General features: G+C 46.7%; 2 protein-coding genes across 2 annotated transcripts in view; both read left to right on the top strand.

The window, feature by feature from the left end:
• Positions 1-206: 206 nt before the first annotated feature.
• eps15 (epidermal growth factor receptor pathway substrate 15) lies at positions 207-22,734 on the top strand. Its single transcript, XM_056604300.1, is given in 26 exon segments — positions 207-257; positions 2,629-2,670; positions 5,206-5,295; positions 5,584-5,631; positions 5,713-5,808; positions 6,121-6,183; positions 6,341-6,466; positions 6,713-6,772; positions 7,114-7,392; positions 7,715-7,831; positions 7,834-7,862; positions 8,363-8,519; positions 9,880-9,962; positions 12,169-12,241; positions 13,709-13,870; positions 15,751-15,948; positions 16,618-17,082; positions 17,320-17,403; positions 17,654-17,813; positions 18,094-18,138; positions 18,527-18,849; positions 18,966-19,038; positions 19,185-19,255; positions 19,427-19,562; positions 19,742-19,968; positions 22,295-22,734. Coding segments are annotated over 26 exon segments (3,402 nt in total). The 3' UTR covers positions 22,439-22,734.
• A 61-nt stretch (positions 22,735-22,795) lies between these two features.
• ttc39a (tetratricopeptide repeat domain 39A) overlaps positions 22,796-25,300 on the top strand; it is a 28,277-nt gene continuing 25,772 nt past the window's right edge. The window contains exon 1 of the mRNA XM_056604314.1: positions 22,796-25,197. Coding sequence (XP_056460289.1) covers positions 24,989-25,197 — 209 coding nt within the window. The 5' untranslated portion in view covers positions 22,796-24,988. The remainder of the gene's footprint in view (positions 25,198-25,300) is intronic.

Genomic DNA, 25,300 nt, shown 5'->3' with positions numbered 1-25,300 from the left:
AACAATCTTTCAGCATTGTGTTTTTATAGTGAAAATAGTATTTTAACAAACAACATTGTAGGAACATTTCCACGAAGATGTGTCTGCATTCGAGGTAGACGAAATAACGCGATTCTTCTGTCATCCTCCTTTGCCATTTTTCTCTCGCATAACGTCCTTATTGGTTTATAGCGCCCCCTATAGGTCTATAGTAACGACGCTGCGGAATGAAAGCAGTGGGAATTGAAACTATGGCTGCCACTCTGTCTCTTACTCAGGTAACACACTGTTTTAAACACATGTAATGGCTACAGATGTTTTTGTTGATGTGTGTATTCGTTTAAATAATTTCAACCAAGCTAGTCCCCCCGTATGTGTGAAATCGCGGGTGCATTGCGATGTTTCGCCCCTCTTTTGGGAAGTTGTCTCCTGCTATATGACTGAGGAAAGTTTCTCTGCTCTCGTCGGGGACTGCGTAAGGGCGTAGCTAGCGCGCTAGCTTGCTAGCCGACTGCTAGTTACTCTGCAGTATAGGTCTGTTTCAGAGTTGTCTTTTTGAATTCATGCTAAACCAATGTGTCTAGGACGCCGTTGAGAATGGAATACATGGTGTTTCGTAACAATGCTGCTTATTACAGCCCTGGCGAGCGTTTTACTGTGCTCCCCCTGTCTTTTGTTGTTTCTCCTCTGTCAACATTGCTTTCGCTAGAGCCATTATTATTGCTTGCTTCTTTGAGATAACGCGTCAGGATCAACACTGCCTTTATCAAGAGGGCCATCGCTGTTGCTTGTTCTTATTTTGCTGGGAGATTATTCACCACAAACAGTCTAATAATGGAGGGATCATGGGGTGGTCATGTATGGGTGTGCTGTTGTCAGTGTCCATGACATTGGACGCATTAGTCTATATTCGCTGTGGTATCTTGCAAGTTGGGCCGTTGTCAGTGTAGTACAAGCATACTTTTAGTGAGTTACAGATGTTTTGCTGAAGTTATTTGACGTGTATTTTTCTAACAGGCTCTTTAATTAATAACATGAACACTTAGTCAGGGAAAATGCTGATGTAGAAGCTTTATGTTGCCATACTGCTGCAGCTATCCTGACTACAGTCTGACACCAGAATATGACTAGCTTTGAGGTTTTCCCTTTTTACAATTTAAAATAATAGAACAACCTCTTCTAAGAGCTTGTTTCAAAGACTCTCTCTGTCATGTCATGGTTTTTCAAGCTGACATTATACTATAGAACCATTATTGCTGTTTGTAGTTATTGCTAGAATAGAACCTGGATTAAACTGTTGTATACAGCTGAGCAGTCTGGAACATTCACTGTTATCACTGTTTTAGAGATGCGTATCTATTGGCTGCCAATGTTTGAAAGCCAGCTTATAATAAATGATGTTTTACTGTGCTACACAATTAAAGAGTTGACAGTACAATAAACCACTGTGTTGTGGCAGCCAACAGCTCCAGGCACACCATTGTCTACTGTAGAAAAAGTGACATGGGCCAGAGAAAATACATGGGTGTGTGTGGGAGTTTAACTGTCATATTATAGAATGGCCGTTGGCATAGCTGATTGTACGATCCGTTGTACTGATAAAAATGTATTAGTTCTGACTTTTCACTTTTGCTTTCTATTTGTCTATTCGGAAAACAAGTTAAATGTAGACATTTTTAGTGTTCAGCGACTTTTATGGATCATTGGAGATCTTTGAGCAGGGCAGACAATGACACAAACTCCTGATGAACTATCCTCTGATCATTTTCATCACAGAATAAATACACATAAGGTGTGTCCTTGCCTTGCTTTAATCAGTGTTCCTATAAATTCTCAGAGCGAGTGCAGTACATATGAAAACATTGAATAAAATGTTGCCTCTATTCACATGCTTCCCCTTAGAGACTGAAGCAATGACCCAAAATGAATGGGAAAGGAAATAATGAGGAAATGACAAATTTCAAAGCTGTTGTCTGCTGACCACGTGAAACCGGACAATGTGTAGACTAGAACTTGAACAGGCGAGTGTAGGATCACACATTATGGGAGCAGAGAAACTAAAACTTGGTTGGTTCTGTTGAGTTCTCTTGAGAATCTTACCCTGGGAGATTTTAGTTGCTTTTGCCCTATCTTGGATTGTATAGCCGCCTCTGGTTAGCTCAACCCCTTCAAACACTGGGAGTGACAACTGTTTAATATCCTCTAATGGTGGCTGTCACTTTAGCTCCCACTTAACAAAATGTAGGCCTTCTAAATCTGTTTATGTTTACCTTGGGATGTACATTTGATGGATTGGGAGAGTAAATCAACTGTGTGGATAGAAATAGAATCCAGCCAGCTTTTTGTCTTCTATAATCTGTAATGGATCTGCCTCCTGTAGACATTTCAAAGCTGTCTTTGGCACATTCTGTAGGATGTGTTTTGCCAGCGATCGAACAGACACCTGCTGATAGTTACTGCTTATGCCAGATCTGTGAGAAGTGCAAAGAATCTCAAGTAGGCCCACATTTATACCTAAAAGTGTTTCATATGCTCATGCAAACTGCCTAATATAATGGTAGTAGCAGCAGCATTTTGTTTAAATCACCCATGTATACTTGGTCTGTAGTAAAATGAATTTTAATTTATACTGTCTTTCTTTCCTAACAGCTTTCCAGTGGAAATCCTGTCTATGACAAATACTACCGGCAGGTGAGAAATAGTCTTTCTACACAGCTAGCGGCTTGTGGATTTATTGGTTCGATTCATGCATGGTAAAAAAATATAAGGTTTCTGCATCCACTTAACCTTTCAAGATCACTCTGGCAAAGTAACACCTCTATATTGTCATCCCACATCAAGTCCTTGTGTGTGTAAATACAAGTTGTGTCCTGTTTAAAGATGGCCCACTAATACACCATGTATACACAACATGGACTACCCTGAACTGTGGTTACCAGCTCCAGACACGATACCTCCAGCATTTACCACTCGGGCCTAAAATTTTTTTTTGTTTGGTTCCGGTTTCCGACCGACCCTGTCCATTTGTGTGCGACCCAAATTATTTTATGAGCTTAAAAAAAAAAAAAAAATGTTTTTTTGCAGCACCTCTTCATTCTGTACAAGGATGAGCGCATTCTCTCGTTTTTAAATGAAAACAACCTACTTTTCTACTTTCATCATTCGCTGCCGCTGGAAAAAATAAAATAAAAAAATAAAATAAATTCCCTACCTACCCATGACCTCAACTGACAACCAACAGGAACCAAACTTTTTTTTTTTTAGGCCTCATTCCTTCTCTTGCTTTTTCTGGTTTTCTTGAAATGTGGATGTAGCACGATCAGCCCTACATCCTGGTTTGATGGATGGAAACGGGCTCCTTTACTCCCACATCTCTTGATTCAGCGAATGGGCAGCGAGTTCCTTAAACTTCGCTAAAGCACATGCGTCACCCAGCAGCGTAGGTTCACGGGTCTGTCCCACTTGGTCGCACTCTCCTGCGAAGTGGAGGACCTGTCCAGGAGCCGACCTCACTGTGAGAGAGAGAGAGAGAGACGGCACAGAACACAATCAGTAGACTGTATGCATTGTGCTTTCTCGTCACACTCACCTAATTTAGCTACGTCTCTCCGCTGCTCCTCTGATCCAACGCCACCCCTGGCCACGCCCCCTCCACAGTAGGGCTGTCAACGAATATTCGAAGTTCGAATATTCGTTCGAAATGCATCCAAAAACGCGAATTCGAACGTGAAAATTAATATTCGAATGTGAAAAAACACTCCCGCGGTACAAGCGCCTCTATCTGCTTTGTGAATGAGCCTCTGTCTGTTCGCGATGTCCCTCATAATATTCGAATGTGAAAAAACACTCCCGCGGTACAAGTGTAACAGACTAGTATTGTGAAGAGCGAATGTATTTTATCCCCTCGGGGTTTCCGTACTTGGATATAGGTATTCCAGCTCTCACGCTGTGACTGGGTGACTTCTGATAGGTACTAAGTAAACGAGACTATTTTCCCTTCCACGCTTGTGTCATTCTTGTCATATAAATATCTAAGTGCCAACGCTCGGTTACACAAGCGCCTATCTGCTTTGTGAGTGAGCCCCTGTCTGTTCGCGATGTCCCTCATAATATTCGAATGTGAAAAAACACTCCCGCGGTACAAGCGCCTAACTGCTTTGTGAATGAGCCTCCGTCTGTTCGCGATGTCCCTCGTTTTAAAGTAAGGAAATGCCCAGCAGGAAGCCGCCGCCCTATATATAGGATATATATATATCCCACTAATTTGAACCATGGTTTTGTCGCATTATTGACATATTGACGGCAACTGCGTAAAATAGGCAACCAGATATTCGAATAGTTCGAATTCGTGATTTTTTTCCAAACGAATATTCGAATGTCATTTTTGAGCAATTTTGACAGCCCTACTCCACAGCACAATATACATGCAGAATATTGACAAATAATTTGCAGTGGTAATGTGCCAATGGCGATGGCTCATGGAAAGGGTAACAGCACCGTGGCAGTGGTATTGGTGTCGTACTGACGGAAAGCGCCGTCGGGGATAGTCTTGTAGTGGTTATCTAAGCCCATCTCCTCGATGCAGTGGGCAGGAATCGCTCTCCACTCAGACTCAGTCTCTGTTTCCAATAAGGGAGGCCTGGCTATGAATAAATGATGGACTCTCTCCCTCTGTCTCTGCCCAACCTATCACAGTGAGCTCTCTGGGAACTTGGTGAGAGAGGACAAGAGGAATTAGCCAACATGGTTACTTGGAACCCATTAACAAACCACCCACTGATATAAGGTTTTGTTTTTACGAAGATAATTGTACGTTTTACCAATTTGTTCAATAGTTAATTCAATTTGTTAACTTGCTACAGTTACCAGGCCAGCTTTCACACCTGAAAAATAAATAAATTGGATTTTCAAGCTGAAAGCCGTAACTCTCTCATTCTGTAACTCTCCTTATCTTAAATCATGAATCCAATTCCTTTAGCATCTGTTAATCCTAAAGCTGACCCACTGCTGCGATGTCGTTGAGCGGTTTTGCCTAGAGAGCACATATGTTTCTGAATGTATTGGTCTTGTGTGTCTTACCTGGGTGATGTGGGTCTGGGTCTGTCTTGCGTCTCTCAACTGGGCGATGTGTTTGTGTGTGTCTTGGTCCGTCTTGCTTGTCTCACCTGGGCGATGTGTGTGTGTCTGTGGTGTGGTGTGGTGTGTGTGTCTTGGTTCTGTCTCCAGGTTGACCCGGCTGGCAGCGGGCGCGTGGCAGCAGCCGATGCTGCTCTGTTCCTAAAGAGGTCTGGCCTGGCTGACCTGGTCCTCGGGAAGGTGAGCGCTGCGCCGCACCACACAGGATGTTCCGGTACCTCACAGGAAGTACCAGTACTGCACAGGAAGTGCTAGCATGACTCAGGAAGCACAAGTAGTGTTTACTGGCATGATGCAGCTTCCCTTTGTTGTTTCTGCCAATTGCGTGTACACAGAATTTCATACAGTGTTGTTGTCTATCTTTCCTTCGTTTTGTAAATGATGATGATGATGTTGATGATGATGATGGTGATGACGATGATAATACAATTATAATATTTTTTATTATTATTTCCCCTTTTTTTGTAGGTATGGGACCTGGCAGACTCCGAACGTAAAGGGTGCCTGAACAAACAGGTACTTGTTATCATCGGAGCATCTGTTGAGACAGCAGTTGGGATGTCTGGGTTTGCTAAGTTACGTCATTTTTTTTCCCAGCAATTCTTTATTGCCTTGCGGTTGGTGGCCTGTGCCCAGAATGGCCTGGAGGTGGCGCTCAAGAGCCTTCACCTGGCCGTTCCTCCACCCAAATTTGTGAGTTCGGTTCACTTGTCACTGCCATGTTAAAATGTAGATTCAAGTAAAGCCAAGCATCATTGCTGTTCTTATTATTTAGGTATTTTAGACACACTTGTAAAATGGTTTGCAGGTGTTCTTACTATTATGTAATTAATCATTGAAGTAAAAGTATCTTTTAAATGTTGAATTCATGGGGGAGTTAAGATCAACAGCGAAAGCCGGATCCAAACCTACCCAACCGGTGTCCATTGACTGTACTGTATTTATCCTGCAATGTTTATCTGTTGTTCCTAAGAATTAAAACCCACTGATTGCTTTCAATACCAGAATGACACGAGCAGTCCTCAGTTGACCGGCGGGGGGGCCATGGATATTCCCTGGTTTGTCAAGGTAAAGGTGCAAAAAACGTTGAAAACATGTGATAAAAAGACATTGAAAACTTGGCTTACGTCCAGTGACTTACGGTATTCCAGTGCGACTATAAGCTTCACTCTAAACGCTCTAATCCTCTGTGTTTCTGGTGTCGCTGGTGTTGCTGATGCTCCAGGCAGAGGAGAAGATGAAGTTCGACACTATCTTTGACAGCCTGTTCCCTGTGGGAGGGTACCTCACGGGGGACAAGGTCAAGCCGGTCCTCCTCAACTCCAAGCTCCCCGTGGACGTCCTGGGCAGGGTAGGAAGAGCTACAGATCAGTGTTTTAGGTTTAGCTCAGCATGCCTCTGTTTGACATATAGTGACGGCGTGAAAGGCTGATGTTACGGACAAAACTCAACTCTTGCTGAACGATGAACTTGTGCTAGCCGTGTGATTTTTTTTTTTTTTAAAGAGAAATGTCATTACATTTAAGAGATAATATAATAAACCTGCAATAACCTATTCTTGTTTTTTCTTTTTGTGTTTATTTGTGTTTTTATCAAGGTTTGGGAGCTCAGTGACATTGACAGGGATGGAATGCTGGAGAGAGATGAATTTGCTGTGGTAGGAAATAGCCCACATTCATTATGTATGGCATAGTCTATACACTTTTAATCAATGTCATAAGCTAGCTTTGGCTGTGTTTAGATTCAGCTACATTTGGTATATGTTAAGAATATGTATTCCCCATGATAGAATACAAAGCTCTCACTTATTAACTGTTTTTTTTAGAGAAATGCTGTATAAATGGATCTTTTTTTCAAACTAAAAAATAATCATGATTTAAATATTGACCAAAATAATCGTGGTTATGATTTTATTTTCCATAATCGAGGAGCCCTAGGCCTCCGAGACGGGCTCCCAACGACGGGGATGCTAACCATTGCTTTGTGTCCTCTCCCCAGGCCATGTACCTGGTGTACAGAGCCCTGGAGGGGGAGCCCGTGCCCATGTCCCTCCCGCCCCCGCTGGTGCCCCCCTCCAAGAGGAAAAAACCCACGGTGCCCTCGGGGATGCCCCTGCTGCCGTCGCCGCCCTCCACCAAAGACGCCCGCTCCGCCCACTCGGGGGCCAAGAGCGCCCACCACGCCCCCAAGCCGGCCCCCGCCCCGGCCCCCGCTCCCGCCCCGGCCCCGGCCCCGGCCCCGGCCCCCACGTCGTCCCCCACGCCGGCCGCCGCCCCCGTGAGTGCTGCTCTACCACCCCGTCCTCCCCGTCCCACCAGAAAGTAGAACACATGGACGTAGATTTGAAAGGGTTTAGGGGTCACGCTTCAAATAATGATTTCCAATCAGCCACTCGGGCAGACAGAGATGGTCACGGTGAAGGATTTATTAAATTATTCGGGGGGGGGGGGGGGGGGGAACGACACACATCTGCATATCAACTGTGTTGTACAATAACAGTTGTAAACCCTGCGGAAACAGAATCCATCAGAGAAAGTTTTTCGAGTGTTCGAATGGCGGTCTGAGCCGTCTCTCTTGTGTCCCCCGGGGCCCCTCCCAGTGGGTGGTCTCCCCTGCAGACAAGGCCAAGTACGACGAGCTGTTCAGCAAGACGGACGGAGACATGGACGGCCTGGTGTCCGGCCCCGAGGTCCGAGACATCTTCCTGAAGACGGGTCCTGCCCTCGGCGACAGCTGGCTCGCATCTGGTAAGCAGGGGCCCTCCAGACGGCGTTCCAGATGCGTCATTTCAACCAGACCACACACTGCCTTACTTCAGCATGCTTGTGGAGATATGAGTAGATTGAGGTGGAGCCAAACTCATAACATTTCACTGACGCAGTTCGGTACAGTGTGCAAATCTGCGGTTTGTCGGCCAGATCAATCACTTTTTCCCAAATGGTCCACCCTGAACTTCACCACACCAAGCCGGTGTGGAACATGACCTTCTCTAACTTTAGACACAACCACCGCTAAGCGTTCTCATGGGAATGACCACCGGGAAACCTAACACTCGATAGAGTTGCATAACCTATGTGCACAGCCCTCAAACATCAGTATTAGCCGCGTGCTGTTCTGTGAACACTGTTCCATCAGACGGGCAGAAAATGGGCCAGAGGGGCAAATCATTACTTGGTTATATAATGTGTGTGTGTGTGTATGTGTGTGTGTGTGTGTGTGCGCGTCCACCCACCCGTGTTGCCATCAGGGAGTTGTGTGAAATTGGAGACCTAGGGAAGCTAACCAGGGAACAGTTTGCCCTGGCGCTCCATCTCATCAACCAGAGGCTCACCAAAGGCCTGGAGCCCCCCCAGACCCTGTCGGCTGAGATGATCCCTCCCTCAGACCGACTCAGCATCAAGCAGGTAGGCCCCCCCCCCCCACAGAGGAACCCCTCGGCTCCTGCTGAACTGTCAGTGGAAGCTCGGGCAGCCTCCCTCCTATTCATTCATCTGGTTCTTCAATGCATTGCAAAGGCATTACTTACTGCTATAGTACTAATGCTTCTCACGTGTTAGGATCTTGTTAAGGATAACTCTAGCAGAAGCTGTTCAGCGCATCTGCATTGTCAACATAGTATAGTCTGGAATTTTCTTTAGCTTTTGCTGAGGACAACTGAAATCTTTGCTCGTTATTTTGTGTTGGCATTTGCTAAACCACAATCGTTACATGTTCAATATGAATGCCTTGATTTCCTCTAGACATAATTCCCATGAGTTTTATTGCTTTTAATTGATTACCTTCTTATTTGACTGACCTCTACTTTGCTCTTGTGCTGCGCCTGTCTTTTTTCTTCCGCTTGCAGCTGTGTAATCTTTGTGTCTCTTAATGCAACCACTGTTTGCTACTGCTTTTCACGCATGGCCACTTAACATCTCTAGGGATCTCTAGCCTGGATTCTGAGTGAGTGAAAGCCAGCTGAAACAGAGGGTGCACCTCAATACCTTAGGGAGCCCCTTCTCCACACTTACTGGAACATTTTCATGCATTAGTCTAAACCGCTAATGCATTGTGTAAATTATCTTTCATTATCTTCAGATACTGCATTGATATTAAAAATTACTATATAGGTAACTTAACGGAAAAATTGGAATTTACTTGATTGTGGCCTTTTGGCGTCCCTGTGGCATCCCTGTTCCAAAAATAATGATGCTGTCGCAGTTGCACTACGTTCCTGTAGCTGTAGGACTGAGGAGGAATATGGCTGTGGTATTGAGGTGCAGTCACTGTAACTTTCCGAGCTATTGCTTCTTTTAAAACCTTGGCATTGACTCATACATATTTGGAGTTTGTATTTATCAGATTTAATCAAAACTGTTAGAAATATATAGTTTGTGTTTGGTCTAAAAATTAAAACCTTTAGTAAAGTATAAGCAAGGTTTTGAAGGAATCTCTAGTTGTGTTTTTGACTGATTCCGCCTACGGTGTTACATTAATTAGCTTCCCCCCTATGATTCCCAATGTTTACTTGTTGTACAGTCTGTAGTTCTGTCATAGACATCCCTTTAGTTGTTTCGTCAAATCATTGATTTTCACAATGAATGTGTCAAATGTGTCTTGTGTTCTTGAGTCGTCAACACAATGTAATCTAATTTCCTAGAAAAGCTTCATTTTTAACTGGAAATATGTTTTTTCGGTGGTAATAGATGTATATTATAAATATAGATAGATCTCTTTTCAAGCATTTTCCATTTTGAAATGCATATTTTTCTATTTCCTTATTAGCAGAATATGGCAAATCTTGCGGCGGACTTCTCTGCCATCAAGGAGTTGGACTCCCTCAGTAACGAGATAGTGGATCTACAACGGTAAGCTCGTCCGGCAAACTCGTCAAGTCCCTGAGCAAAATTGATTGAAGACCTGTGTTGGCAGAATGGGTTAACCACGTCCGGACAAATATAGGCTATCTTTTCATACGCATGACACTCAACACACGTGCACAACCAACCACCTGTGCTTCCACACACCAACCTGCTGAAGGTGGAGACCGCACCCCTGTGTATTCTGGCTACAGGGTGGACATAGCGCAGATCTGTATCAATCTGTTGCTTCCCTGGCAATGGACTAATCAGCCTGAGCATCCCCTGCTCCCAAACACACGGTTATGAATTTCCCGGGACTGATTTTGCCATAGGAGCTCTCTGCATGTCTTTGCATATATTTGCTTCCCGTCCCCAGTAGCGTGACACGCACCGTTCTTGCGCTACCATCAATCTTTTGTGGTCATCAAAGAGTCGAAGCGGAAGGGTTATTTCAGCGTTTGCTTCCTTATTTCTCACAGCTGAGGGTGAGAAGTGAGAAAGTATCGATGCTGAAACACATCTGTGAGGTCTATTCATTCCGCCTCAGCCTGGCGTTTTTGACGTGTTCTTTTTGGGACACATTCTGTTGCGTTTCATTTCCACTGATCAATTGAGCGATCTGGATGAGGGAGTCCCGGAGTATGCTTCCGGTTTGAAAACGAGCTAGGGGGGAAACGAGCCCTGCTTCCGCTTGCGGGGCGACCCTTGAGGTGTGGGCAGGCCTTCAGATTGGTCCACTGTGAGTCGTGTGGAGGGCAGCGGCGATGCAAGAGGTGTTGCTACCATGATGGCTGTCTGTGGCTGCTTTAAGGCCACGAAACGCCACGGCCCCAACGGTGGAGCTGCCGGGCGTAAGGCGGACGGGGCTTACTGCGTAGGGTAAGATATCAACGCCGGGACAATTTTGGGATCCAGTGGCTTTATTGGAAGTCCTTAAACAAAGCAGTGGGATAGAATCTCGAGCCCTTAATCCACTTACTTGGAAGTTGTTGTTTTTATTTTCAGCTTCATGCTGTAATTGTGTTGTTGAGTGTCTGATATTGGCTGATGAGGGGTAGTGCTTTGTGAAATCAATTCTCGGTAGCTCTACTGATTCGGGGGGGTGTTCATCGGTGAAGGGAAAGCATCCGTCCGACTGACTCATCGCACGTCATCACTCTGCCCGTCATCCTCGCAGTAGATCATCCCTAGCTGCATCACCCTTACCTCATCTCTTTTTACCTTTTTGAAGTTAGCTGGGGGACCAGAGAGGATAATATGCATGGTTGAGGGGCATGTCAGTGCAGAGCTGAAAGTGTAAAGGATTTTAAATATTTATTGCAATTGCACCTTTTCTTCTTTATGGGACTTGACGTGCGTGTTGCGATGAGGTTCAGCTCTTTGTTCTGCCTTCTGAATTCAAACCCCTGACGAGGTCTGCTCTGGTCACATGTGTTTTTTTATATCTACGATCTATCTGCATCCCTCCTTTTGGAGAATGTTACAGCGTATAATATCTTTAGTTATGACTAAAGATGACTGGTATGACGAGCTTCTGCTAACACAGCAACTGTTAAACAACAGTGGAAACTGTTAAATGGTTTATAGACCCCAACCCACGTCTAGCCCTCCCCCCCTCCTGGGACCCTACAGGCTGGGAGGAGAGGAGAGGGGAGGGGAGGTGGTCTGAGCAAATGATGCTGTATGTTTCAAACACCTCCCACTCCCTCTCTCTGTCTCTATCTCTCTATCTCTCCTTCTCTCCACCTCACTCTCCCTGTGCTTCCTCTTTCCATCCTCAAGGAAGCCATCTGTCTCTGGCTCCTCTCTCGGCTCAAACACCAGGACGCGCACACTTTCTCTCACAAAGGCGCTGCACATGGGCTGCCCACCCACATCTTCTTAGTCTCCTAGTAGCGTTGGGCTGGTACACACAGCCAACGCCTTCCTACACACGCACGCACGCACGCACAACACGCACGCACACACTCCACATCTACCCTGGCTCTGGACACTGACTTGCTACCCAGTCTTTTTGCTGCAGGCAGGCTTCAGCGTGGTGGGGGGGTCCTCAGAGAATGGTTGCCCAGGGGGAGCAGCTGGTAGCTGGCCAGCCAGCTGGCAAAGGCTCAGTGGGCAGCTGGCTGGGGCTAGGAGGGCTGGAAGGGCTGGGCCTGCTGCCCTCGCTGTCCTCGGTGGCTAAGTACTCTTGTCTCCTGTGCTGGAACTCCAGGGAGAAGAGTGGCGTGGAGCAGGAGATCAAGGAGAAGGAGGAGACCATCCAGCAGCGCACCAGTGAAGTCCAGGTAGGGCCAGACGTTGCCTTTTGTGTGACAGGCTTCTTCGCCCCTGACTTTTTTTTTTGAAACTATTCGTTGCCTTTGAATGATTGAAATTAATTCTAATTTTTGAAATCATAGACGGGGTCAGGATAATAATCAGATGGAAAATGCATCAGATTTATCTTTGTTGGTGACTCACATCAAAATCGGTTTTCATACGTGTAGTGTGTGTATATAAAGTTATTCCCAAATGCCTATGTGAGTCAGCTACCCTAATCAATACAGTTGGTAAATGCAAATGCTTTTATTGATTCTTTTTTTTCCCGTTATATCGGATTTGGTTGGAATGATCCACTACAATTCCCAGAGTCAGAGTAGTGGTACTGAATCTTTTGAGCATCACGAACAAGGCTCTACTGTCAATAACGTACCAGGGCGACCTCTTCAGAGGCTCGGAGGAACTGTTAATAATGGTTCAGGAGACAAAGGGCGAGACAGACAGACAGGCAGACAGGCAGACAGAGCGACAGGCAGACAGGAAAATAAAGAGAGGCTGATGTTGTTATGGAGATATATCTCCCTGGCTTCCAGCCTGCTCTGATTCTGACGGATTGGACTCTATTTTGGGCGCAGACGAGTTAAAGGGCCAGTGGTCTGAATCTGGGAGTGGGACGTCAGAGCGGTGGCGGTGGCGGTGCCGTCTCAGGGGGACTCGGATTGATGTAGCTCAATATGTTATGTGGAGGAGGAGGAAGGGGCGTGGCCTCGAGGCGAGATGCTCATCTATTTATACTGTTGTTTCCCAGGGAGTAGTCGACGCTGCTCACTGAGCTGCTAGACTCGGTGATTCATCGGTCCCCGCCCGGTCGTTAGCACAACGCACGCACCCTGCTGTGTCGACCTGCTCATTCATTAGCAATTCATCTCCCCGTTCCCTTCCCTTTCCAAGCGAAACTTGATTCGGTTGATGTTTGTCTATTTATCGAGTTGAATTTTTCTTCATAAGTATTTTCCCTTTCTTGTTGGCGACTTCCATGTCCATCGTATCTATATCATATACTCTCTATCTATCATAGGTCAACTTTAACGTGTTGATTCCTCTTAGCCGTCACATCGTAGATCCCTTTCCCCCTGGCCCAGTACAGTTGCCACTGGTCTGCAGCAACAGAACACTTTGAAATCCAACCCGTTTATATGCTTATGCTTTTTGTCCGTTTGCTTTAGCTGCTCCACTAGATAAATGTCTCTATAGCTTTATAACCTTCCCTTTGTCCAGCTTCTTTTTCAGGGTTGAAATCAGGACTCATGAGGGTCGATTGGACCTCATACGAGTCCATTCACGTTGATTAATAACAAACACGACAGCAAACTTTAAGACCATAGCGACCACATCGCCCTGGTCCGACCTCGTGTTTCCTCCGTCTCTCCCACCCTCCTGGTCGTCCTCGTCCCCCTCCTCACCCCCCTCCTCACCCCCCTCTCTCCCCCCAGGAGCTGCAGGACGTGGTGTCCAGGGAGAGCCTGACTCTGCAGCAGCTGCACGCTGAGCGCCAGAGGATCCAGGAGGCGGTGGACGAGCTGGACCTGGAGAAGAGCTCCCTGGAGGGCCAGCTCTCCCACATCCGCCAGCAGACCAACCAAGAGAGCCAGCTGGTACACACACACACACACACACACACACACACACACACACACACACACACACACACACACACACACACACACACACACACACACACACACACACACACACACACACACACACACACACACACACACACAGGGACAGGGACCTTCAAGCACATGGTACAGTACCATGTATTTATTTCTATCACACACAAAAATCACATATATGGATAGGCGCACATACTTGGAACCTTTTTAAGGCTAGCCGACTGTAGTGGCTTGGTTGGTTTTGGATAATGTTCCCTCGATGGTTGGTAAGCGTTGATTCATTTGAGAGCGCCTGGCTTCCCGAAAACATAAATCACCAATGTAAATTTATTAATGAATTACATGCACATTACATGAGCACTCGCCCTGGATGTAAACAAAAGCATGAGCACTTTAGTAGCCTTAGCTCAAACCGGTACCAGCCTCGTTCATACACTTATTCAAACAGACTGGATCTGTACATCTTGTGAACAGCCCACAGAGGAAGCTGAAGGGAGCGTAGTCACCCAAACCAGTTTGCTTAACTGGTGCTTTAAAGGGGACACATTATATACCAACAGTGTGAATGGGATTAGCCTTACAAGCCGTTTTGATATTCTGCCCCATATGACATCACTAGTGGGCGTGTCCACCTAGATCTGTGCTGGATAGATGAGCAACGTTTACTTCAGTCCACTCAGTGGGTAGGCTGGTAGACTGATCTATCCAGCACAGATCTAGCGATGTCATATGGGGCAGATTTTCGAAACGGCTTGTAAGGCTAATCACACTCACACCTGGTGGTATATAATATGTCCCCTTTAATGAAACCAGGATAAATGGTCAAGCCGGTTTTATCCTCAGACCGTTGTTGTCCTTAAAGAAAGTTTTTTCTTAAAAGACAGTAGTTGCTATCAGTGGCAGTTCTAGGGGTGGGGCCACATGGGCCCTGGCCCCTGCTGAAATTCTGATTGGCCCCTGACGTGCCCCTGTTCCGTCAATCAATTGACGAGCGGAACTACCGCAGAATTCAACGATAATGGATGCAATTTCACACCCAAACCATTGGCGGCAGTAATGGGTCAATGCAATTTAGGAGAAGACAACTCAGCGCAAGGCCGGTACGGTCTCTTCCCCCCCCCCCCCCCTCACTCAGCGCAAGGCCGGTACGGCCCCTGAATGCATCATGTGGCCCCTTAATGGCCACTGTAGGATCAATAGGTCTAATTAGTGAAACTTCAGCTTGACGCTCCGTTTTCCCTTCGACGCATACCTCATCCAATATCCACCAAAATCATCCACCGGACCACGACGTGATGTTTAAAGGGTTTACGACAGAGGGTCTATTAACCATTTAACAGTTTCCACTGTCGTTTAACAGTTGCTGTGTTAGCAGAAGCTCGTCATACCAGTCATCTTTAGTCATAAGGGTTTATTTTACTTACGCAAAATAAAAAAATCCTTTTCCACAATGAGGTTATGATTAGAGGTAAGAGATAGAAAGAGAACGAGAGAGGTCAAAAAACTGTGTTGATGCACGCTTGTTATCCTGACGGTCTGTCACCGGTAGTTAAAACAATTAACTTCCTGTCACACTTCAAAATAAAGCAACTAAGTGTGCGCATACACCAAAAATATTCCAAGTAAATTGCAAAATAAAATTCTATATATTCGAAATTAACGCAATTAACTATTATATTATTTCACTTATGAAAATCCAAACGTCATTGTAAAATATGAACTTAAATAAAGCAAACAGGCATTTAGAGTCCTACAGCCCCTGTTTCAGAAAAATCCTCGAACCGTCACTGGTGGCTATACAGACTGGTCTGCTGAACACTCCCTCCCTCCCTCCCTCCCCCCCTCCCTTCCTCCCCCAGATCACCTCCCTGCAGTCAGAGCACGAGGAGCAGGAGATCACCATAGGCCAGTACGAGGAGGCGCTGGTGCAGGCGCGCGAAGAGCTCCTCAAGCTGCAGGAGGAGACCCGGCTGCTGGAGGAGAAGGTGCAGGGGGCGCGGGAGCAGCTCACGCCCCTGCAGGAGTCGGTCCGGGACTCCTTCAAGCAGGTCACACAGGTCCGGGCGCCATCCTTCTCGTCGGTACCACTGAGTGGCTCAGTATGAGTGGATCAAACTGCAAATCAAACCGTAACCCCTTTTGGTTGCAAGTCAAACCCCCTAGCCCCCTGGCAAGGGGGCTAGGGGGTTTGACTTGCAACCAAAAGGGGTACTGGGTTCAATTCCATTGTCCCCGGTCTGCTAGTCTGGCCTTCATGTGCGTAATCCCTGCTAATGAATTACCCAAAATCTGAACTCCCTGTAAATCGCATTCAATGAAAGCATCTGCTGAATGATTAAATAGGACCTGGTTTATTTTTAGCAGACTTATTAAATACTAAACTCGTTTATAACTAGTTTATAGTTTTTCAGCTCTATTAGGCCCTCATACCTAAGAAGACTAGTCTGGGCTTCCTTGAGCCTAATCCCTGATCATGAATTACCCATATCTGAACTCCATGTAAATCGCATTCAATGAAAGCATCTGCTGAATGATTAAATAGCCCTGGTTTATTTTTAGCAGACTTATTAAATACTAAACTAGTTTATAACTAGTTTATAGTATTCAACTCTATGAGGCCCCCCATCAATAGGAGGAAATAATCTGTGCTGCCATCATGACATCCTTGAAAATGTCCACTCAACCAAAGTGTTTTTTTTGTCTTTCGCTCCCTCCCTCCGGTCCAGGTGCAGCAGAAGCTGACGGAGTTAAAGGTGGAGGACAGGTCGGTGACGGCGCAGCTCAGCTGGAAGCGAGCCCTGGAGGACAGCTCTCCCGTCCTGGTCAACGGGTCGACGGGCCCCACGGAGGAGCTGCACCGTGGGGACCTCTACCTCGACGAGGACCACCCCTTCCACGAGCTCAAGGAGGAAGAGGACGAAGAGGAGGAGGAGGAGGAGGAGGAGTTCAGCCCCGCCAGAAGCCATCCCATGAAGGAGCAGGGGGAAGAAGAACAGTCTGAGGACGAGGAGGAGGAGGAGGAGAAGGTTGATGAAGGGACGGAGAAGACGGAGAGCGAGAGGCTGCAGTCTCCGGAAGAGAAGAAGGCAAGGCAGGATCCCTTGGATGACCTGTTCAGCAGCCTGGCTTCTGGAGACCTCTACAGCAGCCTGGGCACTTTCACTAAGCCCCAGGAAAATAACATTATGATGGTAGGAAGGAATCACTGCTGAACTGTTTGACCGTGTGTGTGTGTGGGTGTGTGTGTGTGTGTGTGTGCCTCAAAGGAATTCCCTGGCCCACATTCAGATGGCATTCAGACCATCAATTGAACCCTGTGGCTCTAGTCCTGTTTAGCAAGACTTGTTACCAAACAGAAAATGGAACGATTCTTCCATCCCACGAGGTCCTGGTCCATGTTGCCTATCTTTCCCGGTTTGTTTCCACAGGAGAATAGAAACGGTACATCCACGGTGGAATCGTCCCAAGAAGTGACGGACGAAATGGAGGAGTCCCCTACAGCCACACCAAAGGTAAAGCCCCCTTGTGTCATCAAACAGCCAAAACCCACGAATACTTGGCAGTAGTGGAGTTGGCAGAGACACTTTTAGCACCAATGAGAATTAGTGGATACATGGAAAAAAACAAAGCATGCTTTTTTATGTCTTAAATATAAATAAAGTAATACCTGCTTCTGTAAGCGCACTTGTCCCAGTTATGTTTCGGGTTCTGTTGAGCTCCTCTGCTCTAATGCGGTGCTCTAACCACTGGTCTGTGCTGCAGTTGGACTCCCCAGCACCAGAGACCGCAGAGGAGGCGGTGGAGTCCCCGGAGCGCAGCTCAACCTCCACAGCACAGAGCCTCCCAGCCCAGGCCGGCCAGCAGCCCGGCCTCCAGGGTCCTCCTGAGCTTGGCTTCTTCCAGTCGGACCCCTTCACAGACCGTGGGTCCCCTCAAGCTACTCCACGTGTCACGTCTCAGCTCTCAAATGATGGCGTTATTAGAACTTCCATGGGACAACCAGCGAACCCAATTCAACCCTAGTCCCCCCCCCCTGAGAGAGCCTTGTACCAAACATCGAACACGGAAATGGATCCATTGTTTTTCATGGGATTATAGTATTCTAGGGTCACCTATATCATCCTCATATTGGGAATATATGATGCAATACCGGCGACCTCCTATTGGATGACGCCCATTTGTGTTTTTCTTTTTCTTTGTAGACGATCCCTTCAAGGACGACCTGTTTGGAAAGGCAGACGTGTTGGGTGAGTACAACACCCACGACGACGCTTTTATTACTGTCGGTACAGTAAGGAGCTTCATAGAACCAAGAGTCAAGCATTAACAATCGTTAGGTTAACCCATTCCCCATATACAACAAAGATGTTGCTAGGATAAAGTGCTACACAATGCTAAGTACTATTTTTAAGTGCAAGGACGTACAAACAACCAATTAGTGAATACAGTGAGTGCCAGGACCTACAACATACAATAAGTGTGTATGAGGTGTGTGTGTGTGTGTGTGTGTGTGTGTGTGTGTGTGTGTGTGTGTGTGTGTGTGTGTGTGTGTGTGTGTGTGTGTGTGTGTGTGTGTGTGTGTGTGTGTGTGTGTGTGTGTGTGTCAAGGAGGTGAACTCTTGTGTCGTCCTCCAGATCCGTTCGGGGAGGACCCGTTCAAGGGCAGCGACCCGTTCGCCGCCGACGCCTTCTTCGCCCAGCCCGGCGAGGACCCCTTCGCCGGCAGCGGGGCGGGGCCGGCGGAGCCCGACCCGTTCGGCGCCGCGCTGAACAACGCCGCGGGCGCGCCGGCGACCGCGCCCGACCCGTTCGCCACCAACCTCAGCGGCGCCAGCACGTCTAACGATCTGTTCGGCACGGCCGCCGCCGCCACCGGCAGCGTGGATCTGTTTGGTTCCCAAGGCAACGGCCACGCGGATCCGTTCAGCTCCTCTCAGCCTGCCGTGGAGTTGCCCGTGGTGAGCGAGCTCGATGTTGTGGTTTCTGTACCATGCAGCTGGGGAACGAGGATCTAACATTGTTTTGGGTACACTACCCTGCTCGTGTTAATTATCATACCGGTTTCCCCTCGCAGAAGAACGCCACGCCCACCAACGATCCCTTCGCCCCTGGTGGTACAGCAGTGAGTGGCTCCGGCTCGGACCCAGGTAGGAGTTTCGCTGTGGCGCCACCCTGTGGAGGAATGTGTCACTGCAGTGGTTAACGTATAAAACCAAGTGGTTTTCAGTGGTACTCATTGGTGAATATGATCAGCATTTTGAGACCCACCCTTCTGCCTGAATGTGTCTTACAGATCCATTCGCCGCAGTGTTTGGGAACGAATCCTTTGGTGGGGGTTTCGCTGATTTTAGCGCCTTGGCAAAGGTAATTCTCCCAACTACATATTCTTCTTTTTTCTGCGTTTAGCCAAATTCCAAAATATTTGTCATCACTATTGCTTGTTCAATCGTTGCGTTTGCACCGTTGTGTATAAACATCGCATGGAAGTGTGTTTAATATATCCAACTAATCGCTCAATACTTTTTGTATTCTTAGTCCAACGGCGCAGATGCATTCGGTACCAACAACAAGAACATCTTCCAGGACGACACCGCGCCGACGAACTCGGACGTGCCCCCTGCACTGCCCCCCAAGACGGGCACGCCCACCAGACCTCCCCCTCCTCCTCCAGGTGAGCGTGCCCCCAAACACCCCCACCCCACAAACACCCGTCTAGCTCCACGGGTCTGTCTCTCTGTCCCCTCGTGGATCGTGTGTTCCCCTCTGTTCTGTGCTAAGGACTATCTTCTGCCCTCTCTCCTCTCCACTTCCTGTCCCACTTCCTGTCCCGCCCCCCCTTCCCCTCCCCAGGTAAACGATCGTCCATCTCGCGGACCGAGTCCTCGGACTCCTTCCACCGCCGAGGGCACTTCCACCCCCAGGGCTCCGGGGAGTTCTCCTCCACCACCACCACCACCTCCTCCAGCTTCTCCTCCTCCTCCCTCCCTGCTAAAGACCCCCCGGCGGACCCCTTCGCACCGTCTTCCCCCCATCGACACGCGGCGCGCGAACCCGAGCGCTTCGCCAGCTTTGACAAAGTGAGCACCTCCCCCTCTCCCTCTCCCACCTCCTCCCCCCCGCTTCCCCAACCACAGGGTCCGTAGCTTCCCCCCCCCCCCACCCCGACACCGAATGAGGTTTGAGTTGTTACCGTTATTGTTTGTACGATCCAAATGCCAAATGCCACGATCCACACCCAAAGAAAACGATTCTGTCAATGACCACCCACTGCCAGTCATTTATCTCAGTTATTTTAATTTGTCCGATTGGTACATAGGTTGCGAATGTGAGTTTATTAACGGCTTAGGTGAGCCTAAGTTAACTATTAAGCAAAGTTGGCTCAATCGTTTTGATTGGGTTTCTTAGCTTTTTCGACGTGTGCTTGTGTATGTCGTAAGTTATCATAAATAATGGGATTTTTCTTGCGTACATTTATTCCTGCACATATTTTGCTACGATTTTTGGTGTGTTTGCAATTGCACTTGGGTTCCTAATCAATCATAGATTGTAAGAGCTATACCTGATATATAACATAACTTAACAAAGTTGAAATATATCAAAGATTGCATGACAACATGGTCATCGCTGCTCTATATATAAAATTATTATCTCTGATGTCGCTACTAATCGCTCCTGAGGAAGCCTAACTATATAATTATATAAATTACTTTTTGAATCTCTTGGCAGTGGGTGGTGAAATTAGCTATTGGTTGGTGTATGCCATATTGTGTTTTCCTCAAGAGTTTTGGGGAGAAATGGCATAATCAGTGTTGTGTACCAGCGAGCTAGCTAGGGACAACTCCGGACCTTCGGTTTGCATGTTTTGCTGAACGACGTGACCTTTAACCTCTGCACGCACTAACTATGGCCTGTATTCTGATTGGCTGCATCTCCCAGTGACTTCGTCACCAGAACCACTGCTTCCAATATCTCGGAATCTCTGTTTTAGTTTAGTTTTTTTTTTTCATACTTTCCCTTCTCCTCCTCCTCACCTGCCCCCCCCCCCCCCCCCCCCATCGGCTGTTCACTCACGCATCTTTTCATTCATGTGTTCATGTCTCACCTCATGGTAGGGTCAGCTCTGCAGGGGCTGGCCGCCTATGTTTCATGTACTCTCTCTCTGTCTCTGGCTCCCTTGTCAACTACCATAAATAAAGAGTTAAATCAAGGGCAACTCCTCTGGCTTCTGTGTGCATCTGTGGCATGTCTATCACAGTGTTCTCCCTCACACGGATCACTCCATTCTTCACATCCTTTTATAATAGAACACATCCCTTTTTTGAATTAAACAAAACAAAGTTTAAATACAGCAAAGTCTACGTGTGGTTTCACAATTAGATGGGATGCAATACTGTTTGTGAAGGGTGTTTGGAGAGCATCAAGGAAATGATCACGTGACCTCTGTCTGGATCAACACCCCTTCTATCCTCCTTCTCTACCCAATCACCGTGTATTTCCTGGTCATGCATGCGCCAAATCTTGTTGCACGTTGAAGACACTAAACTGCCTGCTTCTTGAGCATTACATTTCTGCTGTTTGCAAGGGTGAGAGTACACAGGTCGTTGCGATTTGGCCCCCCCATTCTTTAAATGTGCGTTTCAGAAAACGGTGTGTGTGTGTGTGTGTGTGTGTGTGTGTGTGTGTGTGTGTGTGTGTGTGTGTGTGTGTGTGTGTGTGTGTGTGTGTGTGTGTGTGTGTGTGTGTGTGTGTGTGTGTGTGTGTGTGTGTGTGTGTGTGTGTCAACGAGTCTGCATCGAAGTGCCCCGCCCCAGGCCCCTGTGGCCTGAGTCATAGACGTAGCCAGTCTACTAGGCGCTAAACAGGAATGGATTTCTCCCAGCGCTTTGCCTTTCTTTAGCTTTGCTTTTGCTTTCTAATTATTTATGCTCTTTTATTATTTTTTTTATATATGGCCCTTAACGCTTGCCCACGCACATGTGAAGGCACTTTGAAATAAAAGTTTTCCCCCATTCTGCCCCTGGCACATGATTCCTCAGTAATTATGCATGCTGGGATTTTCATAACAGAGCCTGTGATTCATTATTACCAAAACCTTAAAGCTTGATACAACTGCTGTTAAATTAATTACAAATACATTGGATGGCCTCCACATTGTCCACAGGAGGACAGCATTAATTTCATCTTAGTATGGATTACTTTTATGCCTGTGTTTACAACATAAAGTAGGTTGGAGCTTCGGTTGTGTCATGCAATTACATGCTTATAGACATGTCTCTGCTTCTGTCCACCTGTTGTGTCTTGTGCTCTCTCGGCATACGCGTTTGTCTGTTGTTCCGCGTGTGTGCGTGCGTGTGTGTGTGTGTGTGTGTGTGTGCGTGTGCGTGTGCGTGTGTGTACCCGAAGCAGTACCCGACGGAGGACGACATGATCGAGTGGGCCAAGCGAGAGAGCGAGCGGGAGGAGAAGGCACGGCTCGCCCGCCTCACCCAGCAGGAGCAAGAGGATCTGGAGCTGGCCATCGCCCTCAGCAAGTCTGAACTCTCCTGAGGAGTAGGGGGCCCGCCTCCTTAAAGCCCCCCTCCCTCCCTCCCTCCCTCCTCTTCCTCTTCCTCCTCCTCCCCTGGCCTGGAACGGCACAGCTCTGAGTAGCATGGCGTGCACCGCAGCCGGGAAGGGGGGGACGCGGATGGTGACGCTGCCCCCATGAAGAGATTATTCTCACCGTTCCAAACTTGGGTTTGGGAGCGGTGTTGTTGTTTTTTTGTTTTGTTGGTCTTCCGTCAGAAATCGTTCTACGTGTTCGCCGTCATGTCGTGTCCTGGTATGGCTGAGGTCTGGCTGCTGATTGGGCGGGAGGGAGGGGGGGGGGGGGGGGGGGGGGGGGGGGGGGCGGGATGTCGGGACGCGTCAGATTATATGAGGAGCCGGACGGGTCGACCTGCAGCCAGCGAGCGATGGTCTCGGTGTGTCCAGACCTCGGGAGCATTTTGACGGTTCTCGTTGAAAAACAGAAAACCCTTTCACCACCACGTTCGTTCAAGAGTGACTGTTCAGATTTTTGTATTTTTTTTTATTACCAGCCGGTCAACAACGCTCATTGTAATTTATACAAGCAAACCAATACTACATTACTGCATCTCCCTACGTGGCCTCTTGTACATGAATGCCCCTTTCTACAAATCGAAATAGCATTAAAAGCTTGCTCTGCCAGTGTTTGAATGTCTGTTTATACATACTAGTGTTACACATATTGGCATGTGGGTTAAATGGAAACAATACTACATGACTGGCCTTAGATTTACTTTTCACACTGCACTCAGTGGGCACATAACATTAGTCTGCTTCTCAGCCCTTGTTTATCACTAATAGCCCATTTCAGAACAACTTGAACTGCTTCATATATTTGAAATCACTCTCATACTTTTCAGTTAGAACTCGAACTTTTTTCTTTCTTTTTTTCGAATACCAACTGAGAACGAATGAAATGTTTTGTATTAGTGTGTAACGCACAAACACCACAACACCCTCAGACTGTTGCGTGGAGGAGTGTCTCCTCAAACCATAATCCTAATTTTGTTTAAAGAAATATATATAAAACCCAATTAAGGAAATCGAATGAATTTATGTGCTTACCAATGCTTTGCAACAAATATATGAATGTTGAAACAGCGCTACCAGCTCCTCCCCTTGTGGTGTAACTTGTGTCTGCACCGTACGCTTCTCTCAGATTCTGAATTCAACGGGAAGGAGAATATGAAGGAAATATTAATTCAGGGTCCCAACAAAAAACGCAACAACCCTCAATAGTAATGTGTTTCTTCTGTTAGCCCCTAATTTCCGTGTCAATTGACACGATTTGCTTGGACGGTTGGCATGTGGGTCATTTGTTATTGAGTCAGTACCCCCGTTTCTCCACAGGGTGTCGCACCCTTCAGAGGAGACCAGCGGGGAGCTGACAACCCAGGCTGACGTTGTTGTTGCTGCTGCTGCTTATATTGGCATTTGTATAGAACCTTTTTTTTTTTCGTGGATTTTTTTTCTTTTTCTGATACTTTGGTGCATTTCAAAGTCTTATGTGAATGAAGAGATTATTATTGTTTCTTTTCTATATTGTACAAAGGCCTGTCAACCCATTGTCCCACGATCTCTATCTCTCTCTCTCTGGGATTTATCTTGCAGAACGTTTTGTGTTGCACTAGAGCAGTGGGAAGGGCTTTGAAAGAGGCTCCTATTGCACGGTAACTACAAGCTCCTTCATCCTGAATCAGTGAGTCGTAAATGTTAGTGATTGATTTTTTTATTGTTTTTTTTAGAGTCAAATAAGATCTAAACAAATTAGTTTAGTTCATAGACGTTGCTGAAGTAAAATGTGATCCTTTTTCTTCATAAGAGAAACCTGATTTAAACCGGTGGACGTTACCCTCTGAAACAGCTTATTTTCTGACCAAACAATGCACATCCTTTGTCAGACACTTCTACCAATCTTAACTTTCAGATTTTGTTGAGCAATGTGTAAAATTGGCACTTAAATGATGCGGTAGACCTAACCATCCTAATCAGCGTGGTCATAGCGTTCTATGTTAAGGTCAGTTATTCATACAAATTCCATTAGTATTGTAAATAATAACACCATGTGGTAGTCAGTGAGAAATGACATGCACACATTTGTGTGATTAAACACAACTCACTTGTAATTAAAGGTAACAGGACCCCGTTGTGTCATATGTATAGAATGCTATATTTACAAACCAAAAACCACTTATATTTCTAAGCTTGCAATAGAGGCTTTTTAAATGTAAAAAAATATTTTGTAACACGTGAGATTAATTATTATCCAAAGGCTTGATCATAATATGTTATGCATTAATCTCAAAATAAAATAAAATGAAAGTGTAACTTTTCGGTTGTGTGTTCTTTTGGTCACTTAGACGAAGTCAACTGATGGAGCCGTCCATGAACTTAACGCGCTTTAGGACCTAGGAGCCAGATTCCGATACATTCAAGTGGCAGCTTTAATATGGTGATGGCAGGTCCAACACCTTTTCACTAGCAGATAGATAGGAAGGAGGAAGATCTTTATTCGGCTCCGCGCAGCCCATGAGCCAGGGGCTGTCTTATTTTACTTTTTACTTTAAAAATTCTGGCATTACATCCCTGCTGCTCACCGGGTACAGGGCCTCCACATCTCAGCCCCATGAACGTGTTTTAGTCACGAGTCGTAAGTTTGTCGCCCGGAACTTACCCGCTTGTGGAATGAGTTTTATCACGAATTGGAGAAGAAGCGGAAAGAAAAATGACAGCAACAAGTGAGTAGTCCACATCAAATGTTACTTCATTTGAACTTCGTGTTTTCCTGTCGGAATCGTCTCTGGGCAAGGTGGGATGGGCAGAACTGGGTTTAAAACCGTA

This window comes from Gadus chalcogrammus, chromosome 12, assembly GCF_026213295.1.
Source record: "Gadus chalcogrammus isolate NIFS_2021 chromosome 12, NIFS_Gcha_1.0, whole genome shotgun sequence".
Lineage (NCBI taxonomy): Eukaryota > Metazoa > Chordata > Actinopteri > Gadiformes > Gadidae > Gadus > Gadus chalcogrammus.
Note: the sequence above shows the minus strand (reverse complement) of the source record. Positions and strands in the feature narration are given on the sequence as shown.